Source organism: Dama dama, chromosome 17, assembly GCF_033118175.1.
Source record: "Dama dama isolate Ldn47 chromosome 17, ASM3311817v1, whole genome shotgun sequence".
NCBI classification, from domain to species: Eukaryota; Metazoa; Chordata; class Mammalia; order Artiodactyla; family Cervidae; genus Dama; species Dama dama.
The window spans coordinates 62495970-62517356 of record NC_083697.1 but is presented as its reverse complement, the minus strand read 5'-3'; the positions used below and the strand labels follow the sequence as shown (position 1 = coordinate 62517356).

At 39.8% G+C, this 21387-nt stretch overlaps 1 protein-coding gene and 1 pseudogene across 2 annotated transcripts in view; one reads left to right on the top strand and one right to left on the bottom strand.

Annotated features, from left to right (window-relative positions):
• Window positions 1-10616, bottom strand: part of WDR19 (WD repeat domain 19) — an 86204-nt gene extending 75588 nt beyond the window's left edge. For both annotated transcript variants that reach the window (XM_061164577.1, XM_061164576.1), the window contains exons 1-5: window positions 10564-10616; window positions 7276-7367; window positions 6915-6980; window positions 4784-4909; window positions 2696-2811 (exon numbers count right to left, since the gene is read on the bottom strand). In XM_061164577.1, the coding sequence (XP_061020560.1) occupies window positions 2696-2811; window positions 4784-4909; window positions 6915-6980; window positions 7276-7367; window positions 10564-10569 (406 nt within the window). In that variant the 5' untranslated portion in view covers window positions 10570-10616. The remainder of the gene's footprint in view (window positions 1-2695; window positions 2812-4783; window positions 4910-6914; window positions 6981-7275; window positions 7368-10563) is intronic.
• A 509-nt stretch (window positions 10617-11125) lies between these two features.
• LOC133071854 (UPF0488 protein C8orf33 homolog) lies at window positions 11126-15900 on the top strand (annotated as a pseudogene).
• The last annotated feature ends 5487 nt before the right edge of the window (window positions 15901-21387 follow it).

Here is a 21387-nt window from a genome sequence, read left to right as displayed (position 1 = left end):
TGGGTAAGTTAACCTTTCTATTCCTTAGTCACACTGTCCAAAAACTGGGGATAATAGTAGAAGCTGTCTCACAGGGCTGACGATCAAATGAGCTAAAGCACTTAGAGGAGTGTCAGCCATAAAGGAAGTGCTATATAAGTATTAGCTATTTTAGCTGTTATTGAGACAGAGATCATGCTTATTTTATTCCTTGTACCCTTTATTGAACCTAACACAGTGTTCTGCAGAAAGGAGGCTCTAAATAAATAGTTATTAAGTCAGTAGACCCTGAAGCAAGAGTGTGTCCAGTGTGTTAGAGGTTCAGCTAGGAGAACAGCATGGCTGGAGGCCAGGAAGTAAAGAAAGGTAACTAAGAGATGAAATCACAGTTTTCAAGGGCCAGGTCATAGAGAGCTTGGCTAAGCCATTGTAAGGATTCTGACTTTGATCTTGGGTGACATGAAGAGCCATTGGAGAGCTCTGAGCAGAAGGCTCACTCAGGCTTCTGAGTTGAGAATATTCTTATAGTAGGGCAAGAGTTGAAGCAGGGAGACCAGTTAAGAGATTGCAGAGATGCAGGTAGAAGATGTCTGAGCCCCATACCATGGTGGTGATGGTAGTGGTAGAAGCGATAAGACCAGTTGAATCTGGACATATTTGGAGGTAGATACTGTAAGATTTTCTGGCACATTTGGTATAGAGGGTATGAGGAAGATAAGAGTCAGGATAACAGTAAGATTTGGCTTAAATATCTAAGAGGATGAAAAGATATCAATTCTGAGAGGGAACACTGCAGGGTTTGGTGGTATCAAATCTGAAGTATTTACTAGAAATCTCATTGGAGCTGTTGAGTAAGCAATTGCTTGTATAAGTCTAGAGTCTGGAAGAGACAAACCTGGGACTACAGAGATAGTATTTCAAACCAGGAAACCAGAGCACAAAAATGAAGGGAACATTCAGAGAAGAGACTGGGATATAGGAGATTTTGCTGATCATAGCTTAAGAGATTTAGGTAGTACAATGGAACTGGGGTGTCCAAAGTAACAGGTATTAGAAGGGATAAAAGAGTACATTAAGAGAGGTGGAAAGATGCCAAGGACAAACTTCATCCTACACTCAGGACAGAGAGAAGAAAATCTTTTCTTCTAGTGCTCAGAACTCAGGTTAGTCTTAACATCAGTGATAACAGTTAATACTTTCGTGTGCTTACTTAGCAGTGTTCTGGGCAGGTATTGACTCATTTAATTAATATTAACTTACAAGAATATACCACAGTTACTGAAATGTGAATCATGTTATTGGGAGACAGGCAATATATATATAAACTGTGGCCAATGAAATTCATGCATATTAGAATCATGCAAAGTGAGACTTGCCTGTATCTAACCCAGTTCAAGGAAAGAAATCAGAGCAAGATGTAACAACGGAACAGACATCTAGTTACTGTGAAAACCACCTGCTGATCGTGCATTTGTGCAGCTGCTACTGGAAGTAAAATGCCTTGGTTTTAGAAGAGTAAATTATTTCAAAGGAAAAAAAAGCACAGCCGCAAATCACAACAAACTCTGAAAGAGGCGGTGAAAGGGCCTAAAATGTACAATTAACCTGAATATTTTCAGGTCTGTTTTACACAGTTAATAAATTAGACTGAGATTAGAATCAATATTTTAAATACAAAGATCACATATAAAATCATGTACACATGAACAAAAAATGACACAAAATAATCATGTTTTGACAAATTATTTTCTTATTACCTCAAGTGTCAAGTTATCTAAGGATTTTAAGTTAACTGGTAGGACATGCCTGTAAATGAAGTGGGATACAGAAAATGCCTACTGAAGTCAAACTAATTAATTTATATGGTGAAAGCTGATTTTTTAGTTCAACTTTTCAAATGGATCAATGATGTAACTGTATAGCTAGAGTGCTAAAAATACACATATGAAAGATATACATATATGTGAAAATAATTTGAAATGAGTAAGTGTCTTTAATTGAAAAGCACTTTCTCAAGTATTCTGTGGACATTATTACCTCCAGCATTTAACTCTTCCATTAGCAGTAAATTATACTGGCCACTTGTATGTAATTAAGCCTACCCATTTCACCCCCTCCACCAGCATGATGTTGCAAAAATCGAAAAAAATCAATACTATTTCCTTTAGGTAGTCAGATGCTAAGTGCCCAGAGGCTGGGGGAATCAAAGAGGCTGAATCAAGAAAGTCAAAGAAGGAATAAATACACATACCCTCCAGTCAAATCCCCTGAGGTAAAAATAACTCCTAGTTCACTCCTAGGATTAAATTAGCGATTGGAGAGAGTGAGGGGTCAGAATTAGGAATGTGGATATACTCTGTCCAAGAAGTTGCCAAATGTTTTAGCCCATCTACTAATGTGTTGACAGGCACGTGAACTACTCCATGCGAGGCATAATCTGGGTGAGAAGGGACAGATGGAAACCATGCTATTAATGTACTGGTGTCCAGAGGCACGGGCTCACTCACCTTAGGGCAACCTGTTCTGTGTAACCTGGAAAGTTCTTAGCAGGTAGTGAAGACGGATCTTCTAGTTAGACAGAGGTATGGCTTGACAAGGGAAGTCAATTTTAAACTACAAAATTTCCCCTGCAATATCAGGGAAATCTGAGGTGATAAAATTTACATTTATGTTAAAGCATCCCAAATATTTAGCAGTGTTTCCAGCTGTAACCTACCAATGACAGGTATCTTTCGAGATGTCTGATGATTATAAATTAGCAAATTTCCTTTAACAGTTCCAACAGCCAAGAAACTTCCAAATTTTGACCAAAGAAGGAAAGACAATTGATCCCTGTAACATTAAGATATAAATTACTAAACAATTTACAACCATAATCTCCTAAGCAGTCTTTTTAAAAAGTGCTTTGTGAGTTTCATGAATAACTGTAATATCTACTTAGAAACTGAAGTATAAAATTACAATTTCAATGATTTAGGACAAAGAGTAAGTGCTAAAGGCGTTTTGAGACACTATAAAATGATCTTCAGTGAGACCTAAAATACAAATGTATAATGAATAAAAGGCTTCAATTCAGTCATGATGAAATCTCAAATTTCAGGAGATGACTAGTGATAAGACAGCTATTAATTTGTCTACTAATGATTGTTGTAACTCTAATTGTGGCAAAATCTTATGGATAACATCTTAAGCTTTTAAAAAGTCTAAAAATGTGATACAGTAAACTGAAAAAATTATTGGGAATTCATGATTTGAAAAAGGATATGGATTTTCCAGCTCTGTCACTATTAAGGGTATCTCAGAAGGAGATTTGGGTTTCCCTGGTGGCTCAGATGGTAAAGAATCCACCTGCATTGTGGGAGACCCAGGTTTGATCCCTGGGTTGGAAGATCCCCTGGAGGAGGGAATGGCAACCCACTCCAGCATCCTTGCCTGGAGACCTGCATGGACAGAGGAGCCTGACGGGCTACAGCCCACGAGGTCACAAAGAGTTGGACACAACTGAGCGATTAACACTTTTACTTTTTTGAATGGAAGCACAGAGAGTGTCAAATCCTTCTGAAAAGTGAGGTACGGACGTGTACAAGGACAGAGCAAGAAGTGAAGGTTCTCAGATCTAGTAAGACTTGATGCTGGTCAGACACTATCACCTGTGGATGCATTTCTTGTGCGTCACTTCGGAGGGTCAAGGGAACCTGCGCTAGGGGGATGTTTTGACCTGCTTTGCTATTCCTTGATAAGTAAATTGGAAAAGCAAAGTCTAATCTTATGGTAGATGTGTGATCTCTTCCTGCACTTATAGGCCACATGATGCTATGAGGCAGGTATTATTACTAGATTCATTGTACACATACGAAGAAACTGAGGCTTAAGCAGAGGTTAAGCAACTTGTTCAAGGTCAAAGTTGGAGTTTCAGCAGTAAATACTGACACGTTTTTCTTTTCCATATGGCAAACAGTTTCTATTTTAGCAGAGATCTGTAATTCATTCTGTCTGCCCAGGATTTCTTCCACTTGTGAACTGCCCCATCCTCACCCCAATCTTCGTGGGTAGGATTATCAACCCCACGGCCCTGCCTACCCTATTCAGAGACCTTTTGAAGAACTGAGAGGATACTGGTGATGTAATAGTGGCATGCTCTTTTCTCTGGCATAACTTGCTGTGAAGAATGGTAGAAGCTGCTACCTGCCAGTAGCCATTAAAAGAGTCTAAGTATATATAGGATGGATAAGCGACATGGACCTACTGTATAGCACAGGGAACAATATTCAATATCCTGTGATAAACCACAATGGAAAGGAATACGAAAAAGAAAGTACATGTGTATATATAACTGAATCACTTTGCTGCATAGCAGAAATTAACACATTATAAATCAACTATACTTCAACAGAATTAAAAAAGAGAGAGAGTCTGACTTAGAAGAAGTCAATACAGAGAAAGAGCGAGCTGTGAGATGTCTAGACTGCATCATCACAACCCCTAGATCCAGTCATGCCTGCAGTCATCCTATTTCCAGATTTTCCCATAAATCTTTTCTCTCTTCTTTGGACTTTTTAGTCTATTCCACTGAAAGGAACTTTTTAAGAAGCTCTTTACACTTTAGAATAACTGTACTCTAATTAATTGGACAAAATTAATAAGATTATATATAACAATTTAAAAAGAAATGAATTTTCCCCTTTTATAAGAAAATAACTCATCAGGGCATATTTACAATGAATGTAGTAAGATCTTTTTAGCAACAAAGTCACAAATAGTATTTCTAAGTGAAGATTTAAAACATAAAAAAAGTAATCCTTACCTCAAGCCACTGTCTAACTGACTGATTTTGTTCGTGTTGGCATCCCACAGATAAATGCAACTGGACTTCTCAGCAATCACTGCTAGAATATCTCCATCCTTGTCCCAGTCCATAGCAACACAGTTACTTTTTTTTAAAAAGAGGATGAAACAATCACTATACATTCTTTTTTTAAGTAGGGGAAAGACATTTACACACTCAACTATTTGTGATTTTTGTCTATAGCAAGTCCATTCAATCTATTTTTAAAATCATAAACTTTCTAAAGTAAGAAACAGAACTCCACATTCACTGCCTGGATAACACTAACACCAATTTTGTTGTTGAGGGGATGGAAACATTTTGAAATCTATTTTAAATATCATTTTCACATACTATATTAAATACAGTTATATCTAATAGATTAGCAGATTTTCTCAACACCTGTAAAGAGCCGAGCTCTTTGGTAAAATACTCATCTCGCAACTCTAGAAAGAAATCACATCTGGAATCAAGAGGAAATTTATGTGATCAACTTTTGAAAGGTTGTTTCAGATGCACAGAGGGAAAAAGAAGGTACTGATAAGAACTCAAATATCTAGACGAGCTGTGTATTAAACAGAGCAAGGCTGGCTAGATGTAGGATTGCAAACAGTAAGACAGACTGAATTCTGAAATACATAGTAAGAAAAGTTATTTTCATTTCATGTCTTAATATTGAATAGAATAAGAAGTGATTTAAGGTAACAAAATAGTTATAAATAGGAATTGCTCTATTTAATATGTTTCTTACTGTTTAAAATTACTCCAAATGTTTATTATAATTTAAGAACTTCCTTGGAGATTAACCTTTTCTTCCTTCTCTGATTCTATTTTTCATTTGGAGACTGTTTTTGGGCACCAGCCTAGTGGTCCCCAACCTTTTTGGCCTTTTGTGGAAGACAAGTTTTCCATGGACCCGGGGTTGGGGAGATGGATTCTGGATGATTCCAGTGCATTACATTTATTGTGCACTTTATTCCTATTATTACATCAGCTCCAGCTCAGACCCCAGACTTTGAGGGCCCTTGAAGCAACACTCAGCTTTCCATTTAAGACATCTGGGAATCACTTCAGTTATTTTATTCTTCAAACTGTTAAAATATGTTTTGGGATCTTAATTTTCTATAGTATTTCCACAGATTTTGAGAGGTATGGAAGAGGGAGGCTTTCAAATTCTTAATAAAATCATTAAAGACAACATATAATAGCATTTTGTTTATCTGGTGATCTTTTGTCAGTCTAATTCAGCTATGTTGAATACAGCAAAAGAACTCAGAAGCAAAAAAATAAGGACATAGTAAAACCAAAAGCAATGTTGCAGAGATTATGCAATAGAGTTCATACAACTTACTCAAGAAGTTTTTTACTAACTGCCTTTTCACTTTATTTTAAACATAATTATAACTAGCTTGCAGTCTGTTCCCCAGAATATAGAAACCAGAAGCAACAATTAAGAGAGCAATAGGAAATGCTAAAATGGTGGCATTAGGTGGGTTTGAGAAAAGTAGAGCCACTTAATTTGCAAAAATGGTGGCTGATAAACTACAGAAGGCTAATGTGAATTTAAAAAACCTGGCCGCTTAAGACCACTTAGGTCTTATGCAAACATCGTAACAACCACTAAGACTATGGGTAAAATAACAAATACAGGGAATGATCACACTGAATTATTAAAAATGCTTACGTTATGCTTACTGTAATCTAGAATGACTTCCTTAAAAAGGATAAAAAAAAGTGTGGAAGGTAACTATTTTCCAATTTATATTAGAGAGGAAATACTACATCAATAAGGGCTTATCTGCAAATATATACACTAAGGCTTGTTTACAATTAAGTAAGAATTCTTTCACGTAGACTCAGTTACAATTCTGCCTTGAAGCTTATCTGTCAGTGAATGTATTAAACTCTTAATTCATATGCTATATACCTATTTCATTAACTGCTTATGGTATACAAAACTAAATCTCTTTGCAAATGGAGAAAGCAAAAGAAGAGATACAGGTTAGACATAAGTTACAAAATTCTACCTGATTATAAGTTTTAAGACAGTGCTTTTTTATCTTTTAGGCCACAAAGTTTGAAAAAATTTTTGATCTACCTCTGCACTTACCCAGATAAGTTGATTTCACTTCTTTTTTGACCATGGCGATCAAAGATTTTCACAATATGATCAGCTCTAAAAGCAATTAGAACAAAAAGATGATTTAAAATTTACTTCTTATGTATCTAAAGAGTTTTCTTATACATTCAAGTGATTTCTATATTTTCTCATGATAGTTTCATAATCTGTATGTAAAAAGTTGTCACTAGGGAAAAGGTTCTATGAATTGTGATATTAATGGAAATTAATATATTACTTTTCTCACCATGCAACCATCATTCAAGAATTTCTACTGCACAGATGGTGTGGTTTGGTGGGCATACAACCACGTGGAGTCAGGGTGATTTACTAACCATCACTGTTATCTTACCCTGTTACCGCAAGATAGTTTCCTGATGTTTTCTGCCAGGCAAACTGTATTGGTGCGCCAAGCCAAGTCTTTTCTAGTAGTGAGAAAACACGCTAAAAAAACACAACACAATTTTTATATTTTAAAACATACAATTAACAGTTGGTCAGAAAAGATGTCAAAACATAATAACGAAAACAGTAGGATTCAGGATGGTGAAGGCTTGTGCTAGAGCTTACCCAAAAGAAGTCAACGATGTAACAAATAAAATGACCAATTAACCAACCAACCAAATAACCATAATCTGGCTGGTCAAGTACAGACCTCAACATACACAGGAGCATTTACTATAAAACTTTTTTGCTTTTGAATGTTTCTAAATGTTAATTTTATAAAAATTTATGATTTAGTGTTTTATAACTATTAAAAACTTTAAAAATTTAAACTTGAATTTGTGAAAGTCACTCAGTTGTGTCCGACTCTTTGCAACTCCACGGACTACAGTCCACGGGGATTCTCCAGGCCAGAATACTGGAGCGGGTAGCCTATCCCTTCTCCAGCAGATCTTCCTCACCCAGGGATCGAACCCAGATCTCCCGCATTGCGGGTGGAATCTTTATCAACTGAGCTATCAGGGAATTTAGCTAATTATTAATAGCATGGATTTGGGGAGATTAAATTTAATAAAGTTTCTATTAAAAAACCTTAACCATGACAGAAATACAAATTATCTATACCTCCTTCAAAATTATTTTTTCTCCTTTCTCCATTAGATACACTTTATCATTAAGTGTTTAATTTGGCTATTGGGTGGATACTTTTTCAATTGAAAAATCATTCTTTTCACTTAGACAACAAAGAACTGTGTATACAATATGGAGGGCTTCCCAGGTGGTACAGTGGTAAAGAATCTGCCTGCAATGCAGGAGACCCAGGTTTGATCCCTGGGTCGGGAAGATTCCCTGGAGGAAATGGCAGCCCTCGCAGGTCTTCTTGCCCGAGAAACCCATGGACAGAGGAGCCTGGAGAGGGCTACAGTCCTTGAAGTTCCAAAGTGTCAAATACCACTGAGCACATCTGATATAGAAGCCACAAACCACATGTGTACTTGGAATTTTATTGAGGACTTGAAATACGGGTAGTCCAAATTTAGATGTGCTATAAACCACACATGACTATATGATTTCAAAGACAATACAGGAAAGAAGGCAAACTATCTTTACTGATAATTTTTCATACTGATTACATGTTGAAATGAAAATATTTTGGGTATACTGGGTAAAACAAAATATATTATGAAAGGTAACCTTACCTGTTTCTTTAAAAACATTTTAATGTGGCTACTAAATTTTTTAAAGTACATTGGTTCACATTGTATTTATATTAAACACTGTTAATACAAAACATCTAGGACCATAAGAGTTTGAATGAATAAATTTACATTTTAACATTAGGTTAAATTAAAAATTAAACAATGATGCCTGTATCTAGGCAAGTGAAGTTTAGACACAACTGCAGGTGGTGTGACAGTCTCAATGGTAACACAAAACTCTTCCAGTGGTCTAAATTTTACACCAATCACAGGCAATTACTACATTAAAAAGATGATCAAATCCACCTCTATTGAAAACAGAGGTGCCTATAATCACAGGTGCATTCAAGTTGTGTGGAGCAAGAAGACAACCTTAAAAAAAAAAAGTATAAAAGCATTTTACTTTTGCAATTTTATGACCACATTGCCCTGGAACCCCTACATGCAAGTGAGGGCTCCCTAAATTTGAATGTCACTAGCTTCTTGGTAGACCTCCTCTGGTTGTGATTTTACATATTATTTTTCTTAAAAGGAGGTAAACAGGCGCTCCATACACACGCAACACCCTGTAAAAAGGTGGTAGGTTCACAACCAGAAAACGAACCTTTAGATTATGATTTTTTTTCTTTCAATATTTTTTAATACAATTGTTTTTTGGCCACCCCACATGGCTTGTGGGATCCTAGTTCCCTAACTAGCTAACTAACCTCAGCCCTTGACAGTGAAAGAAAGGAATCCAAACCACTGGACCACCAGGGAACTCTAGATTTGCTTTTCACTTATTAGCTGTAGGGCTTAAAGCAGGTCTATTAAATGTCCTCAAGCACAGAATTCTCAACTGTAAACCAGGAATAACAATGTCTCCTTACTCTGGTAGTTTAATCCTTAAGTCGTGTAGGACTCTTGCGACCCCATGGACAGAGGAGCCTGGCAGGCTACTGTCCATGGGATTCTCCAGGCAAGAATACTGGAGTGGGTTGCCATTTCCTTCTCCAGGGGATCTTCCCAACCCAGGAATCGAATGCAGGTCTCCTGCACTGTAGGTAGATTCTTTACCAACTGAGCTACAAGTACTTCGTAAATGGTGAAGAGCTTTAGAAATGTGAGTTAAGATTACAGGTCAACTCCAATTTCCACTATAGCCACGAAAATGTACAAAACAATGAAAAAAATTAAGCTTTCCATCTCTATGCCAGATCAGGGCCTGTGTGTGTGTGTGTGTGTGTGTCGGGGGGGGGGGCGGGATTGGGGGGTGGGTAGGGGAGTAGGGGTCACTAGGAGTGGGGCGGGGGTATTGCTTGGTAAGGCGAAGGGTGAATGAGCTGTAGCCAGTGACCCGGGAATGGGGTTCATGAGAAGCCCAATCCTAAAAACGGTGCATGCAGAGGATGACGCTCTAGAGATCGAGACCTGTGCATGCAGATTTCCCCGCGAATAATATACACCGTCACCAGGTGATCTGTAAATTGCGCCAGTCACAGCCAATACAATTTGCGGTTATTTCGGAGCTTTTCACTCATTTTAAGGAGCTGAACAGCTGCGAGGCTTGCCAGGTGTTTAGCTGCAAGAAATGAGGCAGCTCCTGACACTCGAACGAGCCAACTTCACAGGGACCCTCCAAACGTTGTTTCCCCCCCTCCCCCCCCAAACTCTTTCTGCCCGCCGTGTGAATTCGGGCGAGTTCGGAGCCTCTTCAGATCCAGTCTGCTCATTTCAGGCAGTGGAGGGGTGGCCAAAACGCACCAACTCCGTCCGCGGGCCCAGAAATGAGAGGCCTCCCTCCCCGCCGACTCCTCTTCAATTTTCCTTCCTTTCCCCTTGTTTCTTCCACTTCGCCTCTGCTCTCCCTGGTCAGCCCGCTCCCTTCCCCATTTCTCAAGCACTCGGGAGAAGGAAGGGAGGTCACAAGCCTCTCTCCTCAAAGCGACTCTCGGAGAGTTTGAGGGAACGGCCAGAGGTCGCCTCTTTCCGCACCCCCGGGTCTCTAAGTTATTTACCTTCATCTCAAAGATCCAGCAGCCGCGCGACCTAACAAATGCGCAAGCGCACCCAGTCTGCTTCAAGAAGGCTACCGCGTTCCCGTCACCCAGGAGACCGCGCGAGCAATAACCAATCAGCGAGCGCCAGCTGAAGGGCGGTGCCTCCAAACCACCTCGGAGGGAGGGGGCGGGAGGCGGGGACTCGAGTCACGTGATGCCAGCGAAGCCAGGCCCTGAGTGGTTGAACGTCGTGAGGCCTTGCTGAGCCTTGGCTTTCTGGCTGGGCCCTGATTGGATGACACCGGAGGGTTCTTTGCGATAAAGCAGCCGCCGGCGTAAATTTAGGCCCTGACTACAAAGAAATCAGTGGTGGCGAGTGGGGACGCGGAGAACTTCAGGGAGCTGAGTGTTGTTGAAGAAGAGGCGGGAGTTGGTTCGTGGGGCAGGACTCTTACGCAGTTCACGCAAAGAGCTCGTACGGCGGCTGTTCAAAGGATATTCAATTTGAAGGCTGATTTTGGCTGGGAATATGTGTGTGTCTTCAGATATTTGGCTGCAAGACCCACACATTTAAACGGACATGTCTTTAATAGGTGATTGGGTGAAGGAGAAAAAGGCTAGAGAAGTAGAAATTCGGAAATTGTTTTTGTATTGATACTAATTAAAACAGTGAATGCAACTTATTAGATTTAGGGAATGTTAAGAGGGACAAACTTTTAATTTTAGGGGCTGAGAATTAAACTGACAGAAGACCAATTAACAGGAGAAAAGCTTACGAATTTATATGTATTATGTTTACCCGATATGGGAGAATTAAATTAGTTAAAAAGAGAAAAGAAAACATGAAATCTCACATCAATGTATTAGGGTGCTATATTTCTCTCTAGTTTTTGTCCCTGTGTATACCAGTTTTACTTTGTGTTTATAATTATGATATATGTGTATTTGACACAGTTATTTAGGTCAAATAATAAAGCACATTTTTTAGGGTGGTTAGTATTGTTAGGTAGCAAGTTAGGCATGCGCAACAAGGAGTGACCTAGCCAGTAAGGATGCAAGCTGATCTCTAAAACCCCTCCCAGACACACTCAGGAGAATTCACAGATGCTGCAGAAATAACCACAGAGACTTTTCTAACTCCTGCACATGTGCCCTAGGCACACAGTGGGTACAACCTAATCACAGGGGCTTCCTCAAGTAACCTTAGGCAACTAGGAGCCAATTAAAGGCTCATAAATATTCTATACACATGCATATATATCTGATTATAACAGACTAAATTATGGGAAGATGTGCACAACACAGCCTGCTGTTACATAACTTGGATATGCCAATTGGCCTTGAGTGTATGCCTATTTGCATTCCCTTTCTTGATTGGTGGTGGGTACAAGCCCTACTTTGTACAGGGCACAACCAAAAGGAAGAGACAGGAAGTATAAAAAGTGGGAGGCCAAGAGGGATCATTATGACCATGGCCTCCTCCCATGTCTTGGGAGTGTCTGTCGAATAAAAAGATCTGCCTGCTTGTACTGTAACTTGTCTGTTGTTTTAAATAAGGAAAAGAAATAAACTGACCTGATAGTACTGAGTAATAGAGCATACAATCCTAATAAAATGGGTTTTAATTTTCCCCTACTAAGTAAATCAATTTTTTCAGCTCCTTTCTACAACTTTTGAGGTTGAATCACTTAGATCATTGGTTCTATAGCTTTACTGTGGATTTGCAAGGTTTAGTGGGTGTTTGAATCACCTTGGGAGACTGCTGAAGCATAGATTGCTTGGCCCCACCACCAGTCTCTGATTAGTTGTCCTTGGGTGGATTTGGAGGATTCCCAGGTCTAGCACGTTCCCAGGTGATGCTGATGATGCCCCTCTGGATTACACTGAGACCACTGTTCTCTAAATTTGTTTCCTAAATCCTCTGTATTCTTTTTCATGGTGTTACAAAGCAACAATTTTTTTCCAAGTATACACCTTCAGAAAAGTCAATTGTCAATTTATTTTTAAGCTGCAAGGAACATTTGGTATTATTATTTTACATAAAGCAGGGAGCCTAGTTAATGCCTAGTTTCTTGTTTCTTATTATTCTGTTTTTCTCCTTAGGGTAACAGAATGGCAGAATTTCAATACGTGGATGAAAGAGATATTTAGAGGTAATGAGGTACAGGGGAAGATGTAGACAATGTGAACCCAGTAACAACCTCTTAGTAACTTAGATTATGTACTTAACTTTCTCAGCTCTACTTTTAAAAAAAGGAGTTATATATTTGACATAGAGTGTGGTGTAGATTTTAGGTGTACAACATGTTAATTTGATCCATTTTTATATTGTAATATGATTGCCATTGTAGTGACAATTATCAACTTCACTTTTCTCTTTTTTGGCCATGCTGTTCAGCTTGTAGGATCTTAGTTCCATGACCAGGGACTGAACCCTGGCCATGGCAGGGAAAGCTCTAAGTCCTAACCACTGGACCATCAGGAACTTCTCCTCAGGTTCACTTATCTATAGTGAAACTTGAAAATTGGTAAAAATATATTTGGTTGTGGTATTCTTCCGGAAGTATTTGTATCCATTGGAAATATGTGTATCCTTACCTGAGTATAAAATTATGTAAAATAATATTTGGGAAAAGATGGAGCAGCTCTATACAGTCAGCAAAAATAAGACTGGGAGCTGACTGTGGCTCAGATCATGAACTCCTTATTGCCAAATTCAAACTTAAATTGAAGAAAGTAGGGAAAACCACTAGCCCATTCAGGTATGACCTAAATCAAATCCCTTAAGATTATACAGTAGAAGTGACAAACAGATACAAGGGGTTAGATTTGATAGACAGAGTGCCTGAAGAACTATGGATGGAGGTTCGTGACATTGTACAGGAGACAGGGATCAAGACCATCCCCAAGAAAAAAATGCAAAAAGGCAAAATGGTTGTCTGAGGAGGCCTTAGAAATAGCTAAGAAAAGATGAGAAGCAAAAAGCAAAGGAGAAAAGGAAACATATTCCCATTTGAATGCAGAGTTTCAAAGAATAGCAAGGAGAGATAAGAAAGCCTCCCTCAGTGATCAGTGCAAAGAAATAGAGGAAAACAATAGAGGGTAAAGACTAGAGATGTCTTCAAGAGAATCAGAGATACCAAGGGAACATTTCATGCAAAGATGGGCACAATAAAGGACAGAAATGGTATGGGCCTAACAGAAGCAGAAGATATTAAGAAGTGGCAAGACTACACAGAACTATACAAAAAAGGTCTTCGTGACCCAGGTAATCATGATGGTGTGATCACTCACCTAGAGCCAGACATCCTGGAATGTGAAGTCAAGTGGGCCTTAGGAAGCATCACTACGAACAAAGCTAGTGAAGATGATGGAATCCCAGTTGAGCTATTTCAAATCCTAAAAGATGATGCTGTGGAAGTGCTGCACTCAATATGCCAGCAAATTTGGAAAACTCAGCAGTGGCCACAGGACTGGAAAAGGTCAGTTTTCATTCCAATCCCAAAGAAAGACAATGCCAAAGAATGTTCAGACTACTCCACAGTTGCACTCATCTCACATGCTAACAAGGTAATGCTCAAATTTCTCCAAGCCAGGCTTCAACAATATATGAACTGTGAACTTCCAGATGTTCAAGCTGGATTTAGAAAAGGGAAAGGAACCAGAGATCAAATTGCCAACATCTGTTGGATCATAGAAGCAAGAGCATTCCAGAAAAACATCTTCTGCTTTACTGATTATGCTGAAGCCTTTGGCTATGTGGATCACAATAAACTGTGGAAAATTCTTAAAGAGATGGGAATACCAGACCACCTGACCTGCCCCCTGAGAAATCTGTATGCAGGTCAGGAAGCAACAGTTAGAACTGGACATGGAATGACAGACTGGTTCCAAATAGGAAAAGGAGTACATCAAGGCTGTATATTGTCACCCTGCTTATTGAACTTATATGCAGAGTACATCATGAGAAACACTGGGCTGGATGAAGCACAAGCTGGAATCAAGATTGCCAGGAGAAATATCAATAACCTCAGATATTCAGATGACACCATCCTTATGGCAGAAAGTGAAGAAGAACTAAAGAACCTCTTGATGAAAGTGAAAGAGGAGAGTGAAAATGTTGACTTAAAAGTTAACATTCAGAAAACTAAGACCATGGCATCTGGTCTCATCACTTCATGGCAAATAGATGGGGAAATAGTGGAAACAGTGACAGACTATTTTTTGGGGCTCCAAAATCACTGCAGATGGTGACTGCAGTCATGAAATTAAAAGATGCTTGCTCCTTAGAAGGAAAGTTATGACCAACCTACACAGCTTATTAAAAAGCGGAGACATTACTTTGCCAACAAAGGTCTGCCTGGTCAAAACTATGGTTTTTCCAGTAGTCGTGTATGGATGTGAGTTGGACTATAAAGAAAGCTGAGTGATGAAGAATAGATGCTTTTGAACTGTGGTGCTGGAGAAGACTCTTGAGAGCCCCTTGGAATGCAAGGAGATCAAACCAGCCCATCCTAAAGGAAACCAGTCCTGAATATTCATTGGAAGGACTGACACTGAAGCTGAAACTCCAATACTTTGGCCATCTGATGTGAAGAACTGACGTATTGGAAAAGACCTTCAGGCTGGGAAAGATTGAGGGCAGGAGGAGAAGGGGATGACAAAGGATGAGATGGCTGGATGGCACCACCGACTGAATGGACATGAGTCTGAGCAAGTTCCGGAAGTAGGTGATGGACTCCCATCACTAGGGAAGCCTGGGACCCCAGCCCTCCTCGGTCCCGGCGGCAGCGCATAGTGGGTCCAGGACATCCTGCCCAGGAGACAGCGGCAGCCCCAGGCCCAGGGCGCCCTACGTGCCATGACACTGTCTCGAGGACCAAGAAGCAACAGAAGAAAACCCGGGATTAGGCGTCTGTTGCCAATGGAAGCAGGAAGACCTCAGAAAAGCAGGCCCCGGAGGAAACCCTTCTAAGCGCAGAGGCCCAGGCTGAGCAGCCGGCTTGGGAACTGGCCTGGTGCATGGAAAAGCTGGAGCTGGGACTGAAGATGCAGAGACCCACCCCTACACAGAAAGAACCAGCTCTTGGGGCAATCTGAACCCTGTGCAGCCAGAGAAACCCCCTGCCCTGGAAGAGGCAGTTGATGCACTCTTTGGGGACTACAGGGCTCAGATAGAAGCCAAGTGGCGCGAGGCCCTGCCGGCTCTCAGGACGGCTGCCCACTTAGCCCAGCTGCAGCCTGTAGGGGAGGCTGCCAGAAAGAAGAGCCGAAGGGTCTGCAGACTTCGTCCAGGAGGAAGGTCCACGGGCACCTCGGATACTCACGATGAAGTTTAGGTTTGGTTTCTTTTAGCCTCTTCCCTAGTCCAGAGCGGCCGCCTCTGCAGTGGTGCAGGGTTTCTCTGGAGGGCAGCACTTTCCCAGGAATGCTGTGGGGCGGATGGGAGACCTGCATGTTTGGTGCTGACAAGCCCAGGGCCCCATTTGCAGGTTTCAGCTGAGATGCCCCTCCTGCCAGAAGAGGGAGGTTCCTTTAGGCGGTTCTACCGTAGACTGAAGTGTTCACATTGGGTTGTAAAACAGCTCTCCCCAACCTTTTTGACACCAGGGACAGATTTCACGGAAAACAGTTTTTCCACAGAGAGGGTGGGAGCTGAAACTCAGGTTGTAATGCAAGCAATGGGGAGTGGATATAAATACAGATGAATCTTCCCTTGTTCACCGTCTTTTCATCTCCTGCTGTGTGGCCTGGTTCCTAACAGGCCATCGACCAGTACTGGCCCAGGGGTTGGGGACCCCTGTTATAGAAGACTCTCAACAGTCTCAGGAGCAGTCTAGGTAGGTGTCGTTAATAAGGGTTAGTGGGGAAGCTGTGTAGTTGTACACTGGTGCTCACTTATGGGAGGATGTCCTCTCAAGGGGTGTGGCGCTCCATACCACTGAGTCCCATTGCTGTAATAAAACCGTTTCTTATAAATGTGGATTTAAAAAAAAAAAAAAAAAACACAACTAGGGAAGCCTGGCATGCTGCAGTGCATGGGGTTGTGAAGAAGTCAGACATGACTGAGCGAGTGAATTGAACTGAGTATTTGGGAAAGGAGGGAAATACAGTGTCTCATTCTAAAATTTAAGAACTAGGGACATGATTAAGCCTGTTCATCTGGGAAAGGATCTGGTGTCCACTTGCTGGGAAAGAGCTACTGAAGAGTTAGCCAATCCATTATACAACCTATAGGAGGGGGTAATTCTAGAGTGCACAGAACTATTTTAAAAAATAAACTATAGAACTTAAAATTGATTGCTTATTTAAGTATAAATAAATTATCTCTTAAATATGCTATCCTGAAGCTAGCAATCTTCAGGAATGTCTGATTTATTTGTTAAAGTATGACGTTATGAAAAATATTTGTCAGAATCTGCTATAAAAACTGGCAAAAAATAGCTTGAAGTTTGTCAAAAGGATATTGAGAAAAATAACCTAACTTGTTATAATATCAGAGAAATCTTTTTCCAGAGAAAGAGAAAATGAGAGAGGAGAGTTTCCATGCTGAAGAGAAAGAGGCATAGCATGGGACTGGGGATGGAAAATAATGACATTTAATACTAAGTACAGGCAAAGAAACTAGGAAATTTAGGTGGAATTCAGATTTTTAAAATAAATAGATATGATACAGAAAACTTTTACTGTATACAACATTTCCAGTAAATGCCAGTATTGTTTGATCATCTTATATTTTGCCTTCAGTTTATTGTTTATACTTCCAAACTTTAAAATGATGCCCATTAGAGCAAATAATTTTCTACCAATATTATGTAGAAAGTCTAATAAGCATGACAATAACTAGGGAAAGATGGTATATTCAAAAATAATATCTGATCAGGGGATCCTAAATTGAGCATAGTTCCCTTTGGTTTCCTAAGGAATAGTAGTAGCTAAAAATATTAATGTCATTTAAAAATTAATAGCTATTACATATGATTCATTTTAAGCTTAAAATGTAATTGAATATTCAACATTAAGCCAATTATTTTTGTCCAATTCTGTGCCAAGCATGATTCTAGGTGCAGATACTCGACTGTGAATAAAATAGCCAAGGAAATTAATAAATTAAAATTAGTTCTGGGTCCATGACAAGTTAATGATTCCTATTCTCTGGAGAAAGTTTTTGCATTACTTCCCCTGAGTTCATATTGTAGTTCTTAATCCTTACTGCCATTAGAATTAGCTGGGGCTCACTTGCAATAGCTTAGGCTCAACCCAGATTTATTGAAACAAAATTTCTAGAGACGAAGCCTACATTTTCTTTCTTTCCTTCTCTCTCTTTTTAAATTCTGTGGTGCACAGAGTTGAGAACCATTGGTCTAGAGTATGCCAAATGTAAAGAAGCAGATGGAAAGCCTGTTTTGTTCCTGAAGATGGATAGCTACTTCTGCTAAAAAACCTATGCTCACTCTGTTCCTCTGGAAACCAGCTTGATGGTCCCTTAAAAAGTTCAACATAGAATTACCATGACTCAACAATCCCACTCCTAGGTATTATATCTCAAAGAATTAAAAACAGGGATCCAAACAAATTCTTGTACACATATGTTCATAGCAGCACCATTCACGTTAGTCAAAAGGCAGAAACAACTTAAATGTCCATGAATGGATTAGCAAATTTTGGTATACACTTAGTGGAATATTATTCCATCAGTATAAAGTAATGAAGTGTTGATACACATCATGCTACAATATAGATGAATCTTGAATATATCTTAAGTGAAAGAAGCCTGACATAAAGAGCCACATGTCGTATGATTCTACATGAAATATCCAGAATAGATAAGGTCACAGAGATGGAATGCAGACTGGTGTTTGCCAGGAGCTGGGGAAACGGGGTCAGGTAGGGCACTAACTCTAACTGGCCATGGGGTTTTCTTCTGGGCTTATGAAAAGGTTTTGGAATTAGATAGAATGAAAATGTTTTGGAATTAGATAGAATGAAAATGTTTTGGAATTAGATAGAGGTGGTAGTTATACATTATGAATATACTAACTACTACTGAGTTGTTCACTTTAAAATGATTAATATTATATGAATTTGGCCTTAATTAAGAGAAAAACCTATGAACAAACACTGCATCTTTATAGTTAATGTGATTTTCTTGATATAACAAAACTAGCTTTTCTGAAATTAAATTAAAGCTTGTCATAAAACAATTATTGTATCTACTTCATCACATGATCCAGGCATTTTGTTTCATAAAGAACCTTAGGTAGAAACTGACTTACCTATATTCTGAATACACCTAAGGATATACTGTATTTGGGGATTTGAACTTATTTAAAAAATTGGGTGTTTAGGGAGCATGCAGTGGTTAAAATGTATCCCTTGTTACAATAATTACTATTAATGATTTAAAAACTTCTGGATGGACTTGTGCACCAAGGGTAAATGATTGAAGATAATGCTTTCTCTAAAAGGGTAGAAGAGGGAGGGAAAGAAATTAAGGAAAATAAAAAGAGAATAGGGAAAACAAGACTAGTAGGGTTGAGAGATGTAAATATTGTCTTAAGTAGCTGCAGACTTCCAAGATTTTTCTTGAAAACATGCCAGACAGGTGAATTTTTCTTCAAAATAGATATCAATACATTCATAGTGTTTAAAAATGCCAAGCAATGGGATACATTTGGGACCTAGGGAAACGTTACTGTTTCAGAAACAATCTTCTGAAAGAATGGAATTATAGATAAGTAATGTAACTGTTATGATAGAACAGTCTATGATAAACACACAGGATCAGACTTAAGGGCAGGAGTGGTCAGAGGCCCAAGTCCTGCCATTCGATTTCTTCTAGAAGATACTCATGTTCACAGGAGGACCACTAGTACAACAGAGCTAAGGCCCTTACACACTCTGCTTACATCAGGTCTTTCAAATCCTAGGGCTGGCCCTGAGTATAAAATACCTTTTTATCTTCCTAGTTAATGTGTAAAAGAATATGCTATTCATTCCAAAGTTTTCAGCATTTCTTTTCATGCCCCATTTACTTTCTCTAACCTCTTCCACAGAGAAGTCATCATTAAGTGGGAATAATCATATCTACTTCATAGGGCTATTGTAAAGATTAAATGTATGAGCATATACATGACATGCTTAGCATGTATCTTAGCACAATCAAGTTGACTCAACCTTCCTATATTTCAGTAAACAAAAGGCCAAGTCTGAAGAAATTTAATAAAACATGAGATTTAGCCTAATTACATTTAAATGCTTCAAAACCTAAGACATGCTCTGCTTGTCTTCAGGCCCAGAAAGAAAAAGTGAAAGTGAAAGTGAAGTCTCTCAGTCATGTCCGACTCTTTGCAACCCCATGGACTGTAGCCTACCAGGTTCCTCCATCCATGGGATTTTCCAGGCAAGAGTACTGGAGTGGGGTGCCATTGCCTTCTCCAGGAGATCTTTCTGACCCAGGGATTGAACCCGGGTTGCCCGCACTGTAGGCAGACGTTTTACCATCTGAGCCACCAGGGAAGCCTCAGACCCTGAGACTCAGTTATTCATCCTCTGTCTTCTTTCAATAACTTTCTTGATGTTGGAAGCCCCACCTTGGCTTACCATTTTCTTCGCTATGTAATTTCTCCACATCCTGTCCAACACTTTTACAGTCATCGTAGTGGATATGAAGTGGCATGCAATGTGGGAGACCTGGGTCTGATCCCTGGGTTGGGAAGATCCCCTGGAGGAGAGCATGGCAACTCACTCCAGTATTCCTGCCTGGAGAATCCCCATGTGCAGAGGTGACTGGTGGGCTATAGTCCACGGGGTCGCAGAGTCAGACATGACTGAGCGACTAAGAACAGCACAGCACATGCTTCCCAGGTGGCTCAGAGGTAAAGAACCCACCTGCCCAGCAGGAGATTTGGGTTCGATCCTGGGTCAGGAAGATCCCCTAGAGAAGGAAATGGCAACCCACTCGTCTTCTTGCCTGGGAAATCCCATGGACAGAGGAAGTTGACAGGCTACAGTCCATGGGGTCACAAAAGAGTCGGACATGACTTGGTGACTAAACAACAACAGTATGTTGTAAAGGAAGGGTCCAATTTCATTGTTTTGCACTTGGGGATCCCCAAGTGGCTTAGCATAAAGAATCTGTCTGCGAAGTAGATGTGGGTTCGAGCCCTGGGTCGGGAAGATTCCCTGGAGGAGGAAATGGCAACCCACTCCAGTATTCTTGCCTGGGAGATCCCATGGACAGAGGAGCCTGGTGAGCTGGTCCAGAGGGTGGCAAAGAATCGGGTATGACAGCATGCATCTAGCACCATTTGTTGAAGAGAATGTTTTCTGCATTGAATGGTCTTAGGACTCTTACTGAAAATCAACTGACCATAAGATATTGGCTATAGTTTATTTCTGGACTTTTTTTATGCTTTTGTCCTATATGTTTATCCTTGTAACAGTACCACACTGTTTTGATAAATTTTGATATAAGAAAGTCCTTCAACTTTGCTATTCTTTTTCACAATTGTTTTGGCTCTTTTCAGTCCCTTGAAATTTTACAGGAATTTTAAAATTGGCTTTTCCATTTCTGCAAAAAAGGCTGTTAGATTTTTGACAGGGATTGCATTGGATCTATAGACTAATTTGTGGAGTTTTGCCACCTTAGGTCTTCCAATTTATGAACATGTCTTTCCACTTACTTAGGTCTTCATTTCAGCCATGTTTTGTCCTTTTCAGTGTACAAGCCTTACACCTCCTTTGTTAGATTTATTCCCAAGTGTTGTACACTTTTGGCCAGTATATAGAAATCAGCTAACATTTGTGTGTTGACCTTGTAATATTAATGATAGCTCTCAT